This window comes from Ranitomeya imitator, chromosome 9 (genome assembly GCF_032444005.1).
Source record: "Ranitomeya imitator isolate aRanImi1 chromosome 9, aRanImi1.pri, whole genome shotgun sequence".
Lineage (NCBI taxonomy): Eukaryota > Metazoa > Chordata > Amphibia > Anura > Dendrobatidae > Ranitomeya > Ranitomeya imitator.
In genome coordinates this window covers 117,934,970-117,958,744 of record NC_091290.1, presented here as the reverse complement: position 1 = coordinate 117,958,744, position 23,775 = coordinate 117,934,970, and the positions used below count along the sequence as shown (strand labels likewise).

Sequence of the window (23,775 nt, the reverse complement as noted above, 5' to 3'; positions counted from 1 at the left end):
CTAGGCACGTGCCCTCAAGTGCCTAGTGGCAAATACGGCCCTGGTGATGGGTGAACCCCTGGATGTTTGGGTCTGGCGAGTTCTGCCAAACATTTAAAAAAAAGTTTGGTTCTGATACCAGAACAGTATCTGAACCTGAATCCGGACCCCATTCATCTAAGGGGGGCCTGAACATCCATTGGTTTGCGACATTGTCGTCTGCATGATAGTGCGCAAACATAGCCTCTTATTGGCGGTAGGATCATTACTGCTGGCCAGAGAGCTCCGGTAACCATGCTGTCAGATGACAGCATGAGCCAGCAGCTGTGACCTTTAAAAAGATTACCTCCAGCCACAGGCGTTGGATGATGAGAGCGTATTACTTTCATCAGCCCATGCCTGCTGTCGCTGATAACAATGAGAGCAGCTGTCAATAACAATGAGAGCATTCATCAGCCGGCGCCTGTGCTATAAATATATATATTTTTTGCGGGCTGCAATTCTCAGCTGTCAGCTTTATCATGGCTGATTATCAAGAATAGAGGGGTCCCCACACCGTTTTTTAATTTATTTAAAGAAATAACTTAAAAAACAGTGTGGGGTCACAAACATTTTTGACAACCAGCCAAGATAAAACAGACAGCAGGGGGCTGGTATTCTCAGGCATGGGGACCCCTCTGTTCCTGATAACCAGCCATGATAAATCTGACAGCTGAGGGTTGCTGCCCGCAGTTGTCAGTTTTACCATGCTGGTTATCAAAAACATAAAATATCCCACGTCATTTTTTAAAATTTATTTATTTAGAGCGCAGGGGCTGACTGATGACTACTCCCATCAGTGGCTCCTGCTCTTGCTGTTATCAGCGACAGCAATCAGTGACAGCAGGTGTAGGCTGATGGGAGTAGTACTCACAACAGCCGAAGCCTCTGTGACCGACAGTAAACTTTTTAATAACTTACCGCCAATCAGGGCCACCAGTGTTTGTGACACTGTCATGCAGATGACAGCATGGGAAACACTCAATGTTCGGGGTGCTGAACCCGAACAATAAGACGGTGTTTGGTACGGACCCCAAACTTTACTGTTCAGTTTCGCCCATCATTAATCTTCAATATCAAAACTGCAGGGTTCGACGCCAGGCAACCCCATCGATCTGATCTTGATGACCTATTCTAATGATAGGCCATCAAGATAAAAGTCCTGGAAACCCCTTTTAAGTATTATATATGAAGGACATAACTTTTAAACTGAACTGAATATATTAGAGGCATCATTCCAAAAGCACAGGATGCCTCAATCTGATTATACCATGTGTGAGGGAATGTATTTTGTGGGTATCATACTGTGTGTGGGGGGAATGTACTGTGGGGGCATCAAACTGTGTGGGGGAATGTACTGTAGGTAAATTAACTGTGTGTGGGGGAAAGCATTGTGGGGACATCATACTGTGTGGGAGAATGTACTCTCAGGGCATCATACTATGTGTGGGTGAATGTACTGTGAGTAAATTAGCTGTGCGTCGGAGAATGTACTGTGAGGACCACATACTGTGTGTGGGGGGAATGTACTGTAGGGACATTTTACTGTGTGGGGGGAATATACTGTGAGAGCATCATACTGTGTGGGGGGAATGTACTGTGGGGACATCATATTGTGTGGGGGGAATGTACTCTGGAGACATACTGTGTGGGGGGAATGTACTGTGGGGACATCATACTGTGTGGGGGAAAATGTCATGTGGGCATTATACTGTGTGGGGGAAATGTACTGTGGAGTCATCATACTCTGTGGGGGAATGTACTGCGGGGACATCATACTGTGTGGGAGAATGTACTCTGGGGACATCATACTGTGGGGGGGGGAATGTACTCTGGGGACATCATATTGTGTGGGGGAAAATGTACTGTGTGGGCATTATACTGTGTGGGGGAAATGTACTGTGGAGTCATCATACTGTGTGTAAGGGAATGTACTCTGGGGACATCATACTGTGTGTGGGGGAATGTACTGTGTGGACATCATACTGTGTGGGGGTAATGTACTGTGGGGGGGACATCATACTGGGTGGGGGGGTAATGTACTGTGGGGGACATCATACTGTGTGGGGGAAAATGTACTGTGTGGGCATTATACTGTGTGGGGGAAATGCACTGTGGAGTCATCATACTGTGTGGGGGGAATGTATTGTGGGGTCATACTGTGTGTAAGGGAATGTACTCTGGGGACATCATACTGTGTGGGGGTAATGTACTGTGGGGGACATCATACTGTGTGGGGGGTAATGTACTGTAGGGGACATCATACTGTGTGTGTGGTAATGTACTTTGGGGGACATCATACTGTTTGTGGGGGAATATGCTGTGGGGGACATCATACTGTGTGTGGGGGAATGTACTGTGTGGACATCATAGTGTATGTGGGGGGAATGTACTGTGTGGACATAATGCTGTGTGTGGTGGAATATACTGTGGGGGACATCATACTGTGTGTGTGGGGGACATCATACTGTGGGGGGAATGTACTGTGGGGACATCATACTGTGTGTGGGGGAATGTACTGTGGGGACATCATACTGTGCGTGGGGTAATGTACTGTGGGGAAATTATACTGTGTGTGGGGGAATATACTGTGAGAGCAACATAGTCTGTGTAGGGGGGAATGTACTGTTGGGACATCATAGTGTATGGGTGGTGCTATATGGGCATCATACTGTGTGTTGGGCACTGTGGGGGCCATGAAAGGTGTATCGTATGTAGGCCAGTAAACTTAACCTCTACTGTGGGTAAAATCCTGGAGGGCATTCTAAGAGATGCTATACTGGACTATCTGAGGAGGAATAACCTCATGACCCAGTATCAGCACGGGTTTACTAGGGACCGTTCCTGTCAGACTAATCTGATCAGTTTCTATGAAGAGGTAAGTTCCGGACTGGACCAATGGAACCCAGTGGACGTAGTGTATATGGACTTTTCTGTGGGGTACCACAGGGGTCAGTATTGGGCCCTCTTCTTTTTAACATATTTATTAATGACCTTGTAGGGGGCATACAGAGCAGAATTTCAATATTTGCAGATGACACTAAACTCTGCAGGGTTATCAATACAGAGGAGGACAATTTTATATTACAGGATGATTTATGTAAACTAGAAGCTTGGGCTGATAAATGGCAAATGAGCTTTAATGGGGATAAATGTAAGGTCATGCACTTGGGTAGAAGTAATAAGATGTATAACTATGCGCTTAATTCTAAAACTCTGGGCAAAACCGTCAATGAAAAAGACCTGGGAGTATGGGTGGATGACAAACTCACATTTAGTGGCCAGTGTCAGGCAGCTGCTACTAAGGCAAATAAAATAATGGGATGCATTAAAAGAGGCATAGATGCTCATGAGGAGAACATAATTTTACCTCTATACAAGTCACTAGTGCGACCACACTTAGAATACTGTGCACAGTTCTGGTCTCCGGTGTATAAGAAAGACATAGCTGAACTGGAGCGGGTGCAGAGAAGAGCGACCAAGGTTATTAGAGGACTGGGGGGTCTGCAATACCAAGATAGGTTATTACACTTGGGGCTATTTAGTTTGGAAAAACGAAGACTAAGGGGTGATCTTATGTTAATGTATAAATATATGAGGGGACAGTACAAAGACCTTTCTGATGATCTTTTTTAATCATAGACCTGAGACAGGGACAAGGGGGCATCCTCTACGTCTGGAGGAAAGAAGGTTTAGGCATAATAACAGACGCGGATTCTTTACTGTAAGAGCAGTGAGACTATGGAACTCTCTGCCGTATGATGTTGTAATGAGTGATTCATTACTTAAATTTAAGAGGAGACTGGACACCTTTCTGGAAAAGTATAATGTTACAGGGTATATACACTAGATTCCTTGATCCAGGGAACTAGTCTGATTGCCGTATGTGGAGTCGGGAAGGAATTTTTTTCCCCAATGCGGAGCTTACTATTTGCCACATGGGTTTTTTTTTGCCTTCCTCTGGATCAACATGTTAGGGCATGTTAGGTTAGGCGATGGGCTGAACTAGATGGACTTATAGTCTTCCTTCAACCTTAATAACTATGTTACTATGTAGAACACTAATGGCCTTCACTTGGAGAATATTTCTGCGTGGGTACATATAAAGATCTGGGAGAGTCAAGGTTACTGGCTTAGCATAAAGTAAAAATTGCTTCCCTCTTTCTTATCATTAAAAGTTGGCAAATATGGAAACCGCTATATACATAGAGGTAGAGGTGAGTAATGCAGATATGCAGGAAGAAATGAAGCAATACAGGAATTGCTGTTGCCTTTTTAAAGCATAAATCACTAAAAAGGCAGAACACAAAAATTACACAGAGATCATGTGCACAAGCCAGAGTTCAGCCTGCCATAAAAGCGTGCAGGCTTCATGCATTCCTCTTTAACAGGCTGATTTGGCAGACTCACGTAACGGGAAATTTTCCCATAGAATATATACATAATCTAAGATACTGTAGGGTTCATACAAACTCCGTGTTCTCCGTGCGAGTGATGCATGGACAAAAACTGAAAAACAAAAAGGAAAGGAGACCTAGCAATGGAAGAAATGATGGATTGATGGTCAAGTATGTGTCATTCGTTATTTTAGTCAAGCCATACTTTACATAAAAAAAAGAAAAAGAATGGTCGTCCAATTTTTGGTCACTCCATCTGACATATTTGATATTTTTTGTCGCCATTATAAAAGGAGTTGGGTCGACATGAATGATAGACGCATGCACCACTATTGTGGACACCATGGTAAGGGAACCTATCACTAGATCTTTGAGCCCCAAACCACTGGCCGCAAGCATCAGAACCATCTTTTTCTTCGATACACTGAAGCTATGGCTCTGTACTTCTGTATCCGCATACAATGTTGTGATGTTCTGTATTTGCTTTGTGCAACAGGCGATGAATACTGGGTTTATACTTCAAGCGCACTAGAAAGAGGATACCCTAAAAAGATAAGTAACCTTGGACTACCCTCAGATGTCAAGCGCGTGGATGCTGCATTCAACTGGAGCAAAAACAAAAAAACCTACATTTTTGCCGAAGACAAATTCTGGAGGTAATGCCGACGATTCTGTGAGATGGTTACGGTACTATTAATGGTTGCGGTAGTATTATTCCCAACTACAGAAGACCAACTCTGAGACCGCTACACTTGTCACATAACGTGTATTATGGGAGTTTTCAAGTTTCAGTACAAAGTGACTTTCCAAAACATTTTGTGTACATTCATTAATTTTTCAAGATATCTCCTGCTGTCAATCCATAGTACAGTTAGAGGTATTTTGATCACTGAGGATACGGGTGCAGAAGCCACCACAAAATCGGATTATGGAGGTGTGACTCTTCGAGAGGAGCCGATCCCAACCAGAGACACCAGCAGACCAGTATAGAAAACCATAGAAAGTATTTATCATGGTGCCCGAACTACTGGCAGCCTGAATCAGACTCGAACATATTTTTCGAGCACGTCGAAGTCACTCGGTTAGCACCCGAGCGTGCTCCTATAACACCTTATCCCAGCACGCTCGCTCAGGACTATTTGTGATGTTTGTTTCATTTTTACTTTTCTTGTCTTCTTAGGTATAATGAAGTGAAGCAGAAAATGGATATCGGTTTCCCTAAACTAATTGCAGATTCGTGGAATGGTGTTCACGATAATCTAGATGCCGTATTTGACCTCAACGGAAATGGTAAGAAGATGTAAAGAATCTTCTGTACATAGTAGAGGTAGTTCTTTCAGTTATCTGCTCCGTTCTCGGCCTCCACGACATGACGTGACCCTTACTTTGACTATACAGTGTGCACAGTATAATGTGGGGGAAATATGGACCCGGCAAGACCAAAATTATCAGAATCAAAGTAGAGAAAAGCACTCCTGATGCTAATTTGACATGACTGCCATTCACAGTTGGAGTATAGACCTCAGTCGTGGTCTCGACCGGCTGCAGATCTATTGACCAACTCAGCAGCCACATATATACTTATAAAGCTGTTGTGTTTGGGGCCGGTGACCCGCGGCTGGTGTGGACATCAGACATGTGAAATCAACCTCATAGAGGAGATGTGGACTGTATAGAACAAAGGAAGAGCACATTGAAGGTAAAGTGGTGGGCAGGGATTGTACAGGGTTAAGGCAGGTGCAAACGGCTGTATATTCCCTGATCCGAGAGAATCTGGACGATTATGCAAAGGACAGTCTGATCAGAGTGTGATCGTAGTGTGATCCGATTCTTTCGGATGAGGAGAAGATGGAGAAAAAAATGTCTCCATCTTCTCTTTATTCTGTGAGAACACAGAAATCATCCTGCACTTAGATGTCATCTGAGTGCAGTTTGATGTTTACCATGGACTCATTGATATACATGGAATTTACGTGCAATCTGGATATCAGACCAAACTAGGGTGTTCGAGCTGCTTCTGAAAAAAAAAAGCATATATTCATAACTATTCCTAAGCTACCTCTCTAAGGGTGTATTCACATATTCATGAGAATCAGAGGCGTAGCTAGGGTTTTGGTTCGGGAGGGGGCGGCGTTTCACAGATCTCATTCTCTGATCCGGCCACATCCTATTCTGATCCTCGATATGGGGACGTTTTACAGGTTTCATTCTCTGATCCGGCCACATCCTATTCTGATCCTCGACATGGGGACATTTCACAGATCTCATTCTCAGATCCATCCACATCCTATTCTGATCGTCGACATGGGGACATTTCACAGATCTCATTCTCAGATCCATCCACATCCTATTCTGATCGTCGACATGGGGACGTTTCACAGTTCTCATTCTCAGATCCATCCACATCCTATTCTTATCCTCAACATCGGGACGTTTCACAGATCTCATTCTCTGATCCATCCACATCTTATTCTTATCCTCAACATCGGGACGTTTCACAGATCTCATTCTCTGATCCACCCACATCCTATTCTGATCCTCAACATCGGGACGTTTCACAGATCTCATTCTCTGATCCATCCACATCCTATTCTGATCCTCGGCATCGGGACGTTTCACAGATCTCATTCTCAGATCCATCCACATCCTATTCTGATCCTCGGCATCGGGACGTTTCACAGATCTCATTCTCAGATCCATCCACATCCTATTCTGATCCTCAACATCGGGACATTTCACAGATCTCATTCTCTGATCCATCCACATCCTATTCTGATCCTCGGCATCGGGACGTTTCACAGATCTCATTCTCAGATCCATCCACATCCTATTCTGATCCTCGGCATCGGGACGTTTCACAGATCTCATTCTCAGATCCATCCACATCCTATTCTTATCCTCAACATCGGGACGTTTCACAGATCTCATTCTTTGATCCATCCACATCCTATTCTTATCCTCAACATCGGGACGTTTCACAGTTCTCATTCTCAGATCCATCCACATCCTATTCTTATCTTCAACATCGGGACGTTTCACAGTTCTCATTCTCAGATCCATCCACATCCTATTCTTATCCTCAACATCGGGATGTTTCACAGTTCTCATTCTCAGATCCATCCACATCCTATTCTGATCCTCGGCATCGGGACGTTTCACAGTTCTCATTCTCAGATCCATCCACATCCTATTCTTATCCTCAACATCGGGACGTTTCACAGTTCTCATTCTCAGATCCATCCACATCCTATTCTTATCTTCAACATCGGGACGTTTCACAGATCTCATTCTCAGATCCATCCACATCCTATTCTTATCTTCAACATCGGGACGTTTCACAGATCTCATTCTCAGATCCATCCACATCCTATTCTTATCTTCAACATCGGGACGTTTCACAGATCTCAGTCTCTGATCCACCCACATCCTATTCTGATCCTCAGCATCGGGACATTTCACAGATCTCATTCTCTGATCCACCCACATCCTATTCTGATCCTCGGCATCGGGACGTTTCACAGATCTCATTCTCTGATCCATCCACATCCTATTCTGATCCTCGACATGGGGACGTTTCACAGATCTCATTCTCTGATCCATCCACATCCTATTCTGATCCTCGACATCGGGACTGTTACGCTCACGCCCTGACTGGTGGGCGTGAGCTCGGGGGTTTTGTGGCCCCACTGTGCCACAAACCAGACTACCCTGGAAGGGGCGTGACTATGACAGCTGCCTGGGTTTTCACTGGAGCCTCTGATGGTGAGGACAGGCTTGTGCAGCAGGCAGCTGCCAGGTGCTACTCCAGGGTGGTGTCTGGCTGTGGCTGCTGATCCCACTTGGGAGACAGGAACACCAGGATTGGTGCGGGCATTAGGCAGGACTGGCAGAAGAGCACGGCTGGAACACAGACGAGTAGGCTGGCACGGCTGAGACAGGGCTGGCAGAGACACGGCAGAGAACACAGGGCTGGCAGAGACACGGCAGGAAACAGGACTGGCTAGGACAGCAGGAACACAGGACTGGAAGGCAGGGCAGGAACGGCAGGACTGGCAGGAACACAGGATTGGGAGGCACGGCAGAGAACACAGGACTGGTTGATGTGGTATATGAAGGAACAGGTAAGGGCCTGTTCACACTGGACGTGCAGGTACAGATATGTAGTTTGGAACACAGGGCTGGCAGAGACACGGCAGAGAACACAGGGCTTGCTAGGACGGCAGGAGACACAGGACTGACTTAGGACGGCAGGAGACACAGGACTAGCTGATGAGATATTAGAATCAGACTGCACTCAGATGACACCCGAGTGCAGTCCAATTTTGAGTGAGATGAAGGAACAGGTAGGGATATATAGTTTGGAGGAACAGGTAGGGACCTGTTCACACAGGAGAGGAGTGCAAGACTGCAGATAGGAATGGAAAAGCAGCAAGCGGTAGCGTAGCGACAAAAGCTGAGCAGAGCCACAAAGAATGTGGAGAGAAGCTGCAGCAAGAGATACTGCAGAAGCTAAGCAAAGTGGAACCGCAAGGATTGCAGAGAGGAACTGCAGCAAGAGGTTTCTGCAGCAACGGGAGCAGAGCAGAGCAAGACGGAGCAGAACCGCAGAAGTGCGGAGCAGCGGCAAAGCCACCAAGATGCAGAGCAGGCAGAGCCGCAAGAGTGCAGAGTGCAAGCAGACCGAGAACACAAGGAAAGACACAGCAGGGAAGGAAGCCACACACAAGGAGACCGAGACAAGACTAAGTACAGACAAGGCAATGGAACAAGACACAAGGACAAAGACACAGGGACCAGGATATTCTGCCTCCTGGAGGGCGGACAAAGATAAAGGCAAATGCACAGAGAAAAGCCTCCAGAGAGGGAGCAACACAGAGCTAGACCTGGCAAACTCAGAAGCAAAACACTAACTGAGCTAACACATTGCACAGGCCCAGACCACAGGGTGGAGCTGCACTATATACAGGAGGCCGCTCGGTAATTGGTCAGGAACTGATTGGACAGGTGCACCTGATTCCTATAAGAACCAGAGAGTTCAGGCGCCGGCCCCCTATACACATAGCCATGAGGCATGCAGAGAGCAGAGACACAGAACATGGAGCTGGCCAGAAACAGAAACCACATCATGACCTGGAGCAGTGGGTAAGATTGTGTGAGAGATGTGAGGCCATGCTGTGATGCCAGCAGAGATGTTACAGGGACGTTTCACAGATCTCATTCTCTGATCCACCCACATCCTATTCTGATCCTCAGCATCGGGACGTTTCACAGATCTCATTCTCTGATCCATCCACATCCTATTCTGATCCTCGGCATCGGGACGTTTCACAGATCTCATTCTCTGATCCACCCACATCCTATTCTGATCCTCAGCATCGGGACGTTTCACAGATCTCATTCTCTGATCCACCCACATCCTATTCTGATCCTCAACATCGGGACGTTTCACAGATCTCATTCTCTGATCCACCCACATCCTATTCTGATCCTCAACATCGGGACGTTTCACAGATCTCATTCTCTGATCCACCCACATCCTATTCTGATCCTCAACATCGGGACGTTTCACAGGTCTCATTCTCTGGTCCACCCACATCCTATTCTGATCCTCGGCATCGGGACGTTTCACAGATCTCATTCTCTGATCCACCCACATCCTATTCTGATCCTCAACATCGGGACGTTTCACAGGTCTCATTCTCTGATCCACCCACATCCTATTCTAATCCTCGGCATTGGGACGTTTCACAGATCTCATTCTCTGATGCATCTACATCCCATTCTGATCCTCGACATCGGAACATTTCACAAATCTCTTTCTTTGATCCATCCACATCCTATTCTGATCCTCGACATGGGGACGTTTCACAGATCTCATTCTCTGATCCATCCACATCCCATTCTGATCCTCGACATCGGGGCGTTTCACAAATTTCATTCTCTGATCCATCCACATCCTATTCTGATCCTCGACATGGGGACGTTTCACAGATCTCATTCTCTGATCCATCCACATCCTATTCTGATCCTTGACATGGAGACGTTTCACAGATTTCATTCTCTGATCCATCCACATCCTATTCTGATCCTCGACATGGGGACGTTTCACAGATCTCATTCTCTGATCCATCCACATCCTATTCTGATCCTTGATATGGGGACGTTTCAGAGATCTCATTCTCTGATCCATCCACATCCTATTCTGATCCTCGACATGGGGACGTTTCACAGATCTCATTCTCTGATCCACCCACATCCTATTCTGATCCTCAACATTGGGACGTTTCACAGATCTCATTCTCTGATCCACCCACATCCTATTCTGATCCTTGGTTTCACAGATCTCATTCTCTGATCCATCCACATCCTATTCTAATCCTCGGCATCGGGACGTTTCACAGATCTCATTCTCTGATCCATCCACATCCTATTCTGACCCTCGACATCGGAACATTTCACAGATCTCTTTCTTTGATCCATCCACATCCTATTCTGATCCTCGACATGGGGACGTTTCACAGATCTCATTCTCTGATCCATCCACATCCTATTCTGATCCTCGACATGGGGTCGTTTCACAGATCTCATTCTCTGATCCACCCACATCCTATTCTGATCCTTGACATGGGGGAGTTTCACAGATCTCATTCTTTGATCCATCCACATCCAATTCTGATCCTCAACATTGGGACGTTTCCCAGATCTCATTCTCTGATCCATCCACATCCTATTCTAATCCTCGGCATCGGGACGTTTCACAGATTTCATTCTCTGATCCATCCACATCCTATTCTAATCCTCGGCATCGGGACGTTTCACAGATTTCATTCTCTGATCCATCCACATCCTATTCTGATCCTCGACATCGGAACATTTCACAGATCTCTTTCTTTGATCCATCCACATCCTATTCTGATCCTCGACATGGGGGAGTTTCACAGATCTCATTCTCTGATCCATCCACATCCTATTCTGATCCTCTGCATGGGGACGTTTCACAGATCTCATTCTCTGATCTGTCTTTTTCACAGATGTGTAAATGGATCTGTGACATTCTATAGGTTTGAGTGCTGTCTGATTAAATCTGACGGCACTCTAACATTTCACACGAATACGTGAATGCAGCCAAAGGGAAATTAGAAAACAACTGAATAGTTTTATATAATTTAGAACATATTTCACCACTTAATATATTTTGCCTTCTTACATTTTAGGCTACAGTTATTTCTTCAAGGACCAGTACTACTATGAGATGGAAGACAAGATCTTGAAGATTGTTAAAATCGGAAATGTAAAAACTGATTGGCTGGGTTGCTGAATGATACAATGCCGCATTAACCATATATTGTCATTTGTATGTATTTCAGTACTTGTGTATGGTTGTTATAGTTGCTTACAGAATTGTACTGAATGGCCAGTCTGGCACTGGTATCCTGACAGTATCCTCCTCCGATAATTTAATGTGTTGTGTACCCAAGAAGAACATATAGGAAACATGGCGGGGAGACGTATCAAAGCACATCTTTGTTAGCCTCCCGACCAATAATCTTGATGCTAAATTAATCCATTTTAACTACATAAATGAACTCATTGCCAGTCACATGCTGATGATAACCCATCGGACCCGTGGGTAGAGGCACAGGTTGCCTACAGACTTTCCTGTAAATGACATAAGTAACAGTAAACAGAATCATTTTCTACATTTTCTAAATTAAAGCCTCCTCCTTTCCAGGAAAAGCATAACCCTCATCTGTTGTGTGGAATCTGTCAGCATGTTTCTCTATGTAATCTGAGAGCAGCATGATGTAGGGGCTGAGATCCTGATTCCAGCGATGTGTCAACTAACAGGCTGTTGCTGTTTCAATACAATAAGTGTTTTATCACGAGGAAATTATCAGTACAGGATTAGGAGTCTCATGCCTCCTGGTCCAACCCCACCTCAACCTCAATATACATTGTACACAGAAAGCAGCCAATCAGTAATGTGGGCGGGGTTAGTCACAGCTCAGCACTCTGAGCACTGCTGAATCTCCAGCAGAGAAAACAGGGATTTTATCAAAATTACAGCATGGAGTCCAGCAAGTGACACATCAGTGGAATCAGGGTCTCAGCCCCTACATCAAGCTGCTACCAGATTACATAGAAAAAAAAACTGATGACAGATTCCATTTCATGCATTTTAACCCCATTGTGATGAATGGGACCGAGCAGCAATTCTAGATGTACCCCCTGGACTAGAGGTGTTCAGTGCCTGAATGGATGTTGAAAAGTTTTTTGTTTTTTTTAATTCTGAAAAACCCTTTAAATTAATATCCAATTGTTACTGTTGAGCTGTAAAATTTGATGTTTGTACTTATGGGAAATTGCTGTGTGTTTGTAAATGCATCAAACTGTACAAATAAATTTCCTTTAAAGAAACATTTACAATTTACAGGAAAATCAAAGCAGAAGCTGTAGTATAAAAATAAACCACACAACAGTGATATATAGTGGCTTGTGGTTTCTTGCGTAAAAACAGATATTTTTTATAGATATTATTATTAGTATTTTTTTTTTTTATAAGAATATGCATTAATAATAACCCGGAAGGCAGTGTGCCAAGGAGACCACAGTCTTTGTGCTTTGGCTTTAGGATAAAGTTTACACTGAGTTTTTTTATGAAGATTTTGACACAGGTCCACTGCAAAACCCACATCAAAAAAACACTTCAACTTGGAAAATTGGAGCTCTTCTGTGGTCAAAGCGACGTTCAGATGCGTGATCCGACCACCTGATCCCTCTGCTGACATCACTCCTGCTCCACAGAGGAGTAGAAGACAGCAGTGAGGTAAGCGCAACAATGGAGTTGAAGAAATAGAGGAGTTTTATTTGGGGCATGTGCAGGGGCTCCATATAGAGACTGAACAGTGTAGAAATGGACAGTGTGAGGAGACAGTATGGTGGAAACAGTATAGAAAGGATGTAACAAGGGGAGACAGTGTGAAAGCACAGTATGGAAGGGACAGTATGTAGAGGGGAGAAAGTGTGATGCGGGGGCACAGTATAGAGACTGGGCAGAGTAGAAATGGACAGTGTGAGGAGACAGTATGGTGGAAAGATTATAGAAAGGATGTAACAAGGGTAGACAGTGTGAAAGCACAGTATGGAAGGGACAGTATGTAGAGGGGAGAAAGTGTGATGCGGGGGCACAGTATAGAGACTGGGCAGAGTAGAAATGGACAGTGTGAGGAGACAGTATGGTGGAAAGATTATAGAAAGGATGTAACAAGGGGAGACAGTGTGAAAGCACAGTATGGAAGGGACAGTATGTAGAGGGGAGAAAGTGTGATGCGGGGGCACAGTATAGAGACTGGGCAGAGTAGAAATGACAGTGTGAGGAGACAGTATGGTGGAAAAATTATAGAAAGGATGTAACAAGGGTAGAGAGTGTGAAAGCACAGTATGGAAGGGACAGTATGTAGAGGGGAGAAAGTGTGAGACTGGGCAGAGTAGAATTGGACAGTGTGAGGAGACAGTATGGTGGAAAGATTATAGAAAGGATGTAACAAGGGTAGACAGTGTGAAAGCACAGTATGGAAGGGACAGTATGTAGAGGGGAGAAAGTGTGATGCGGGGGCACAGTATAGAGACTGGGCAGTGTAGAAATGGACAGTGTGAGGAGACAGTATGGTGGAAAGAGTACAGAAAGGATGTAACGAGGGGAGACAGTGTGAAAGCACAGTATGGAAGGGACAGTATGTAGAGGGGAGAAAGTGTGAGGCGGGGGCACAGTATAGAGACTGGGCAGTATAGGGGGACATAGTGTGAGGGCACAGTATAGAGAGGGGGCAATGTGAAGAGACGGTCTAGTATGGAAAAGGAACAGCATGGGTGGACAGTGTGAGGGCACAGTATGGAGGGAACAATGCACCTGCTCCAAAGCCACGTTCAGACTTTCAGTATTTGGTCAGTATTTTACATCAGTATTTGTAAGCCACTATCAGAGGAAAAGTGTAATAGAAACACGTCATCACTTCTGCGTTTATCACCCACTCCTGGTTTTGGCTTACAAATACTGATGTAAAATACTGACCAAATACTGATTGTGACCGTAGGGTAAAAAACTGACACTGACCAAACACTGATGGAATTCTGATTGTTTTTTGAGTATGAGAAAAAAAAAAATCACTGACCTCTGAATGAGGCCTAATATCTCGACAAACCCTCAGGAAGTAGCTGGGAGAAAATTTCTGCTGTGGATTAAGAGGTAAAGAGCAGGTTAAATGGGAGGAGAGCTGGAGCTTAATAGGAAGTAGAAGGAGGAGGAGGAAAGTGAGACCAGAAGAAGCTTTGTATGTACAGACAAATCCTCACTTGTGTTACATCCTTCCTTCCAAGACGTTATCTGTGTGTAAGTGCCGCCGCAATGCGCGGATTTTATCATATGTGTATTATGTGTGTCTGTGTTCTGCTTTCCCTGTATTATTAGCTTATCTGTATCTACTCTGGGTGTGTCGGAGATTTCCCAATTTTAGGGGCTGTAACAAACACGTTATGTAACTCTGTGAATGTCTGTGTGCCCTGCTCCTGTACGTAGACACCGCTTCCTCCAAGAATATATGTATATCACATCGGGGAAATAATTATGGTAAAATAATCAAATGTTTCGTAAGCGGACGTAAATGGGAGGCAGATAGTGATGAGCGAGCGTGTTCGGATAAGGCATTATTCGAGTGTCTTCGGCGTGCTCGAATACTATGCTCGAGTCCTTGCGGCTGCATGTCTCCCAGCTGGTCAACAGCCTCAACATGTGCAGAAATTGTCGACCAGCCGCGGGGACTCGAACATGCTCAGATAACACCTTATCCCAGCACGCTCGCTCATCACTAGCCGCAGACCGTGTGTCTACTGACTGACTAGTTACACAGATTTGATCCCAAAATTTTGGTCTTCACCACAGTTTAATTCTCATTGTCCGACCATTTCGGCTGCTTTACGCTTTCCATGACGTTAGATTTTGAGACTTTAGACCAGATCTGACTTGATGGATTTTTTTTTTTCACTTGTTGTGAGGCGGACAGATGCGCACACGATGCCACCCGAGGAGTCCCTTTGACTCTCTCCATCTATACGGAACGTAGCTGGCCTCATTTATGAAAACTGTCCAAAAGTAAAGCTGTCTTTATTGCCCGTGGCAACCAATCAGAGCTCAGCTTTCAGTTTTTAAACAGCTCTGGTAAAGTGAAAGCTGCGCCGTGATTGGTTGCTATGGGAAACAAAAACAGTGGAGATGAGTGAAACGATGCATAGAACCCTGGTCGGCGGCCTTGTCAGTATTCGATGGCCGCCGGACGGGATCCCTGTGAACCGCCTCCCTCGCTTCCTTTTCTGATTAGTAGGCCCGGTGTTATGCACGCATGACATTGCGCCAGCAAGTAGGAGGCGGTTCCCGTCCGGTGACCACCAAATACCGATGTGGCCCCTGGACCATGCATCTGCTTTATTTGCTAATCTCTATAAGGGGGTCCACACAACGTCTTTTTCAGATGAAAACCACCTGGGGGGGGGGGGGAATAAAATAAATAAAAATCAGAAAATGCGCCAAATAAACTTTTTTCTGGCCAGGCTTGGTATAGTTGTATTGTATTGTCCACTTCACTTTTGCTTCCTTGGGACTGAACTGACATCCGGAGAAAGTCAGAGAGAAGCAGCTAGAAGGTTGTGAGTGAATCGCTGCTTGATTGACTGCATGTGATATAGCAACGTCACCCGACCCCAGGAAATCTGATACCGATATGCTGGAGGTGAGTACAGGCTGTTATTATTTTTAATGAGGGAGTATGGTAATTGAGAAGGCTTTGTTTGAAAACTGGAAAACCCTGATGAAGGGGTTGTCCGGTCAAAACAGATACGTGTGCAGTCACTCTGAGTTATGAATCGCGCACACTGCGGGGATTCACCGGTTTCAGACCTGGGACCGGAGGGCATGTGTGAGTTATCCTTACCACGGCCAGTGGGCGCAGCCTCGCTCTCCATACACTTGTATGGAGCAAGGCCGTGCACTGTGTAGTGAAGCGGACGGCCAGCGGGCATGGCCAGTTAGAAGGCGCTGCCTCAATCAATACAAGTGTTTGGAGAGCGAAGATGTGCCCACTGGCCGTGGTATGTATAACTCGTACATACGCTCTGGTCCTGAGTCTGAAACCGGCGAATCCCCGTAGCACACAATGCAACTGGTCAACCGATTACCTGACCTCAAAATACTGTGACTAATAAAGTGATCGGCTGATCACCTCGAATAACTGACTAATACAGTAAACACACAACGTTATTTGGGACCCAGTACTATATAGACAATGGACGTGTATACAGTCCTGAGGAAAGTAAATATATGCTTAGGCACGCCCCATGAATCATTAGTTTATAGAACCTTCTTTTAACAGCAATAACTTGGAAGTAATCGGCGTCTCCCACTGTTCTGGAGGAATCGTCCCCACCCTTCTTTACAAGGTTGCTGAAGTTCATTGAGGTTTGTGGCCATTCGTTTGTGCACACCCCTCTTAATCTGTGGCTATCTGGTGACTTTGTCCATGACACAGGTTTACTAGTCCTCTACCGCAAATCTCCTCTTTAATAAAGCAGTGATGTTATCAAAACTACAGCAAGCTGCCCAGTAAGTGACACATCGCTGGAATCAGGGTCTCTGTCTCTACATTATGCTCCTCCTAGATTAGATGGTGAAAGATTCCCTTTACTTGCAAGTGTTGCATTTTTTTGCACGTACAATACAGTTCGTGTGATATGAAATGTAGAAGTCGGACGTTTGCACAGCATTTGGGAATTTTGCAATGTATTCATTCTCACATGTGAATTGAGGAAGTTCCTTTTTTTTTTTTTACTCTTGTATTTGTAAAATGATGTAATGTAAGGCAATTACCATACATTGCATAATCCTGGATGATTGCATGACGACTAGCTGTCACCGTCGTGGATTTACTGCAAATTGTACTACATCATCTGTACACGCAGCAATCTCTGAACGTATCTCGATTCACGCCGCGCTGCACTGAAGTTTTTAGATTCTTTCGGTTTACCACTCTTTTGTTTTGTTTTTTTAGTTTGTATACTTTTTTTTTTTTTCTGTTTTACTTCCTTATTTTGGAAAACTAGTGAAAATTTGCAGCCTTATTTTTGACAGTGTCATTTTCCTCTTTTGTCCCTTAAGCATTTACTGGAAAAAAATTTTTTATTCAGTGTTTTTAAATGTGTTCTAGTACTTTTTTTTTTTTTCTTTTTTTCCCGCGAGCACGCCGAAGTCACTCGGTTAGCACCCGAGCATGCTGAGAACACCTTATCCAACCACGTTCGGTTGTCTACCTTTTTGTGAGAATTTTTTTTTTTTAGTTAAATGCATGAATTTTGGGCTAACAATAATTTTTACAGATTGGTTTCATTAAAATTTTTGCACCGTTTGCCATCGATATCCTGTGTTGCACTGTCTATTGCTGGCTGCAGAATGAGTTAACTGAGGATCCATCAGTGAGCCTCCTAGGATGGTCTGCCAAGGTGGTTTGTAATTCTATCATTTGTCCTTTCCTGAGCATCCTATCTGGCCTACCACCATAGACCACATCAACGTTTAATGTTCAGGGAAACAAAGATTTTGGAAAAGCAAAAAATGAAACCCAATTGCAAAAATTATTTTTAGCCCCAAATATACATGCATTTAAGTAAAAAAAAAAAAAAAAAAAAGCCTCCAAACGTGAACAACCAGTTTAAATACCTATTACTAATCAAGGACAGTGTTTACCACCCTTTATCTGTTCTGTAGAGTGTTGGATGAGATTGGGCATCAAAAAATCAATTCACGCTCTTTAAAACAATGAGAGTTCACAAAGATCAATATTCAACGATTGATGCAAGTGTAACATGACGCGGGGCGCTAGCCGGGCGCGAGGTACTTGTCTCTTTCGTCCCGGCATGTTACTTGAAGGTGGTGGTCCGGGCTGGTTGTGAGGACGCTATGCCTGTGCCGGCCACATGTAACCAATGTTGCTGGTTGGCCAGGACCAGATGTTTGACAGTTCGACGAGGGAGATAATGAGTTTATAATAAACCTTTTCGTTGAACACTAATTTGGGTAGGATTACAGTGGATAGCAGGTACATATCTTCTCAAACATTTCCTTGATAATAACTCACAGAAATTCAGTCCCTTTCTCTTCTCTCTCGCTACTTGTTCTGTCTTTACTACTTCACCACAACTCAACTCGACACTACAAGGACCTGTCAGACGAGAACTTTCTCACGCTTGCTGTGCTCTGAGACAGGGAATAGCGGTTCACAGGGAGACACTGAGCACACGGGGCTCTGTGTCTACTGGATGACAGGCTGCATGGTCCCATCATGCAGCTTGCCATGCCATCTAGATATAGCAGGGCTGGACCCGTCGTGGTACAAATGGATTAAAAGCATCTCTGCGGAAAGGTGAGGAATATTGTTTTTTTTTTGTTTTTTTTTTTTACTTCTTTTGCAGATGACAAGGGCATCCAGGGAATGGGCGAGGTCGTAAGTATGGTTTAATTAAGAATATTAAATGAGTCGGTGTCATTCTTTCGATTAAAGGACTTTTTCTGGGTGTCTGTGTTACTTACAATGTGACTATGGGGTTAGTAATGGAGGTGTCTTATTGACGCCTCTCCCTTTCTAAACTCGGGGCTTGATGTCACTTGACAATACTGGCCTAGGCTGTTAATATCAGCCCGATGCTGTCTGGGTAGCCTTTGCTGGTTATTAATTATAGGGAACCCCACATCATTTTTTTTTTTAGTTAAGTATACAGTTGTGAGCTGATATTAACAGCCTGGGAAGCTCCATGGGTATTACCCCTTTCCCAGGCTATCACCATCGCCCCCCCAGCCATCAGCTTTCCCTCTGCTGGTTATAAAAATTGCACGGGAGCCCACACCATATTTTTTTTCAACAAATAATCTACAGTACAGGGGTAGCACTGCTGCAAATTTCCAACGGATGACAGATATTAGTGCAATTAACTGGGACAATATCCTGAGACCTAAAAATACACAACGAAAATGGGAGACGTTTATTAGCATCCTGGATAGGACCTGTGCACAGTACATACCGTATGGGAATAAACATACTAGGAATAGGAGGAAACCAATGTGGCTAAATAGAGCTGTAAGGGGCGCAGTAAGGGACAAAAAGAAAGCATTTAGAGAATTAAAGGAAGTCGGTAGTGATGAGGCATTAAATAAATACAGAAAATTAAATAAATTCTGTAAAAAGCAAATCAAGGCAGCAAAGATTGAGACAGAGGGACTCATTGCCAGAGAGAGTAAAAATAATCCCAAAATATTCTTTACGTAAATAGTAAGAAACTTAAAAATGATAGTGTTGGCCCCCTTAACCCCTTAAGCCCCGAGGGTGGTTTGCACGTTAATGACCGGGCCAATTTTTACAATTCTGACCACTGTCCCTTTATGAGGTTATAACTCTGGAACGCTTCAACGGATCTTGGCGATTCTGACATTGTTTTCTCGTGACATATTGTACTTCATTTTAGTAGTAACATTTATTCGATATAACTTGCGTTTATTTGTGAAAAAAACGGAAATTTGGCGAAAATTTTGAAAATTTCGCAATTTTCCAACTTTAAATTTTTATGCCCTTAAATCACAGAGATATGTCACGCAAAATACTTAATAAGTAACATTTCCCACATGTCTCCTTTACATCAGCACAATTTTGGAACCAAAATTTTTTTTTGTTAGGGAGTTATAAGGGTTCAAAGTTGACCAGCAATTTCTCATTTTTACAACACCATTTTTTTTTTAGGGACCACATCTCATTTGATGTCATTTTGAGGGGTCTATATGATAGAAAATACCCAAGTGTGACACCATTCTAAAAACTGCACCCCTCAAGGTGCTCAAAACCACATTCAAGAAGTTTATTAACCCTTCAGGGGTTTCACAGGAATTTTTGGAATGTTTAAATAAAAATGAATATTTAACTTTTTTTCACACAAAATTTATTTCAGCTCCAATTTGTTTTATTTTACCAAGGGTAACAGGATAAAATGGATGCCAAACATTGTTGTACAATCTGTACTGAGTACGCTGATACCCCATATGTGGGGGTAAACCACTGTTTGGGCGCATGGCAGAGCTCGGAAGGGAAGGAGCGCCATTTGACTTTTAAATGCAAAATTGACAGGAATTGAGATGGGACACCATGTTGCGTTTGGAGAGCCACTGATGTGCCTAAACATTGAAACCCCCCACAAGTGACACCATTTTGGAAAGTAGACACCCTAAGGAACTTATCTAGATGTGTGGTGACCACTTTGACCCACCAATTGCTTCACAGAAGTTTATAATGCAGAGCCGTAAAAATAAAAAATCATATTTTTTCACAAAAATTTATCTTTTCGCCCCCAATTTTTTATTTTCCCAAGAGTAAGAGAAGAAATTGAACCTCAAAAATTGTTGGCCAATTTGTCCTGAGTACGCTGATACCCCGTATATGGGTGTAAACCATTGTTTGGGCGTATGGCAGAGCTCGGAAGGGAAGGAGCGCCATTTTACTTTTCAATGCAAAATTGACTGGAATTGAGATGGGATGCCATGTTGCGTTTGGAGAGCCCCTGATGTGCCTAAACATTGAAATCCCCACAAGTGACACCATTTTGGAAAGTAGACCCCTTAAGGAACTTATCTAGAGGTGTGGTGAGCACTTTGACCCAACAAGTGCTTCACAGAAGTTTATAATGCAGAGCCGTAAAAATAAAAAATCTTATTTTTTCACAAAAATGATCTTTTCGCCCCTAATTTTTTATTTTCCCAAGGGTAAGAGAAGAAATTAGACCACAAAAGTTGTTGTGCAATTTGTCCTGAGTGTGACGATACCCCATATGTGGGGGTAAACCACTTTTTGGGTGCATAGCAGAGCTCGGAAGGGAAGGAGCGCCATTTGACTTTTCAATGCAAAATTGACTGGAATTAAGATGGGACGCCATGTTGGTTTGGAGAGCCCCTGATGTGCCTAAACATTAAAAACCCCCACAAGTGACACCATTTTGGAAACTAGACCCTCTAAGGAACTTATCTAGATGTGTTTTGAGAGCTTTGAACCCCCAAGTGTTTCACTACAGTTTATAACGCAGAGCCGTTAAAATAAATTTATTTTTTTTTCGCAAAAATTTTTTAGCCCCCAGTTTTGTATTTTCACAAGGGTAACATAATAAATTGGACACCAAAAGTTGTTGTCCAATTTGTCCTGAGTACGCTGATACCCCATATGTGGGGGGGAACCACTGTTTGGGCGCATGGCAGAGCTCGGAAGGGAAGGAGCGCCATTTGGAATGCAGACTTAGATGGATTGGTCTGCAGGAGTCACGTTGCATTTGCAGAGCCCCTGATGTACCCAAACAGTACAAACCCCCCACAAGTGACCCCATATTAGAAACTAGACCTCCCATGGAACTTATCTAGATGTGTTGTGAGAACTTTGAACCCCTAAGTGTTTCACTACAGTTTATAACGCAGACCCGTGAAAATAAAAATTATTTTTTTTTTCACAAAAATGATTTTTTAGCCCCCAGCTTTGTATTTTTACAAGGGTAACAGAATAAATTGGACCCCAAAAGTTGTTGTTCAATTTGTCCTGAGTACGCTGATACCCCATATGTGGGGGGGAACCACTGTTTGGGCTCATGGCAGAGCTCGGAAGGGAAGGAGCGCCATTTGGAATGCAGACTTAGATGGATTGGTCTGCAGGCGTCACGTTGCATTTGCAGAGCCCCTGATGTACCCAAACAGTAGAAACCACCCACAAGTGACCCCATATTGGAAACTAGACCTCCCATGGAACTTATCTAGATGTGTTGTGAAAACTTTGAACCCCCAAGTGTTTCACTACAGATTACAACGCAGAGCCGTGAAAATAAAAATCCTTTTTTTTCCCACAAAAATGATTTTTAGCCCCCCAAATTTTTATTTCCCCAAGGATAACAAGAGAACTTGGACCCAAAAAGTTGTTGTCCAATTTGTCTCGAGTACGCTGATACCCCATATGTTGGGGTAAACCCCTGTTTGGGCGCACGGGAGAGCTCGGAAGTGAAGGAGCACTGTTTTACTTTTTCAATGCAGAATTGGCTGGAATTGAGATCGGACGCCATGTCGCGTTTGGAGAGCCCCTGATGTGTCTAAACAGTGGAAACCCCCCAATTATAAATGAAACCCTAATCCAAACGCACCACTAACCCTAATCCCAACTGTAACCCTAACCACACGCCTAACCCAGACACACCCCTAATTCTAATCCCAACCCTAATCCCAACCGTAAATGTAATCCAAACCCTAACCCTAGCCCCAACCCTAGCCCTAACCCTAGCCCCAACCCTAGCCCTAACCCTAACCCTAACCCTAACCGGAAAATGGAAATAAATACATTTTTTTTAATTTTATTATTTTTCCCTAAGGCTAGGTTCACATTGCGTTAGGGAAATCCGTTTAGCACTAGCGGATTGCGCTAACACAATGTCTTTTTAGGTGTCGTGTTTAGTGGTCGCGTTAACGTCCCCGCTCTGGAAGATCGGGGATCGGACCTCGGGCGCGCCGCGGACGCTGCAAGCAGCGTCTGAGGCGCGCCACAAAAGAATGGCACCTTGCTAGCGCGAGCCGAAAATGGCACGCTCTAGCGATGCGCTACACCTGAAAATCACATTGCTGTCAATGGTTGTGCTAACGGACCCGTTGCACGGCGTTAATTGTGACATTTTCGCCGTGCAACGCTGTCCGTTAGCGTTAACCCATTAACACAATGTGAACCTAGCCTAACTAAGGGGGTGATGAAGGGGGGTTTGATTTACTTTTATAGCGAGTTTTTTAGCGGATTTTTATGATTGGCAGCCGTCACACACTAATAGACGCTTTTTATAGCAAAAAAGTTTTTGCGTCTCCACATTTTGAGACCTATAATTTTTCCATATTTTGGTCCACAGAGTCATGTGAGGTCTTGTTTTTTGCGGGACGAGTTGACGTTTTTATCGGTTACATTTTCGGACACGTGACAGTTTTTGATCGCTTTTTATTCCGATTTCTTTGTGAGGCAGAATGACCAAAAACCAGCTATTCATGAATTTCTTTTGGGGGAGGCGTTTATACCGTTCCGCGTTTGGTAAAATTGATGAAGCAGTTTTATTCTTCGGGTCAGTACGATTACAGCGACACCTCATTTATATCATTTTTTTTATGTTTTGGCGCTTTTATACGATAAAAGCTATTTTATAGAAAAAATAATTATTTTGGCATCACTTTATTCAGAGGACTATAACTTTTTTATTTTTTTGGTTATGATGC

The 23,775-nt window shown here is 44.0% G+C and overlaps 2 protein-coding genes across 2 annotated transcripts in view; both read left to right on the top strand.

The window, feature by feature from the left end:
* MMP2 (matrix metallopeptidase 2) overlaps nt 1-12,898 on the top strand; it is a 36,145-nt gene extending 23,247 nt beyond the window's left edge. Inside the window, exons 11-13 of the mRNA XM_069738597.1 lie at nt 4,912-5,071; nt 5,596-5,705; nt 11,630-12,898. Coding sequence (XP_069594698.1) covers nt 4,912-5,071; nt 5,596-5,705; nt 11,630-11,733 — 374 coding nt within the window. The 3' untranslated portion in view covers nt 11,734-12,898. The remainder of the gene's footprint in view (nt 1-4,911; nt 5,072-5,595; nt 5,706-11,629) is intronic.
* A 1,809-nt stretch (nt 12,899-14,707) lies between these two features.
* LPCAT2 (lysophosphatidylcholine acyltransferase 2) overlaps nt 14,708-23,775 on the top strand; it is a 51,667-nt gene continuing 42,599 nt past the window's right edge. The window contains exon 1 of the mRNA XM_069738596.1: nt 14,708-14,805. The gene's annotated coding sequence lies outside the window, so the exon portion shown is untranslated. The remainder of the gene's footprint in view (nt 14,806-23,775) is intronic.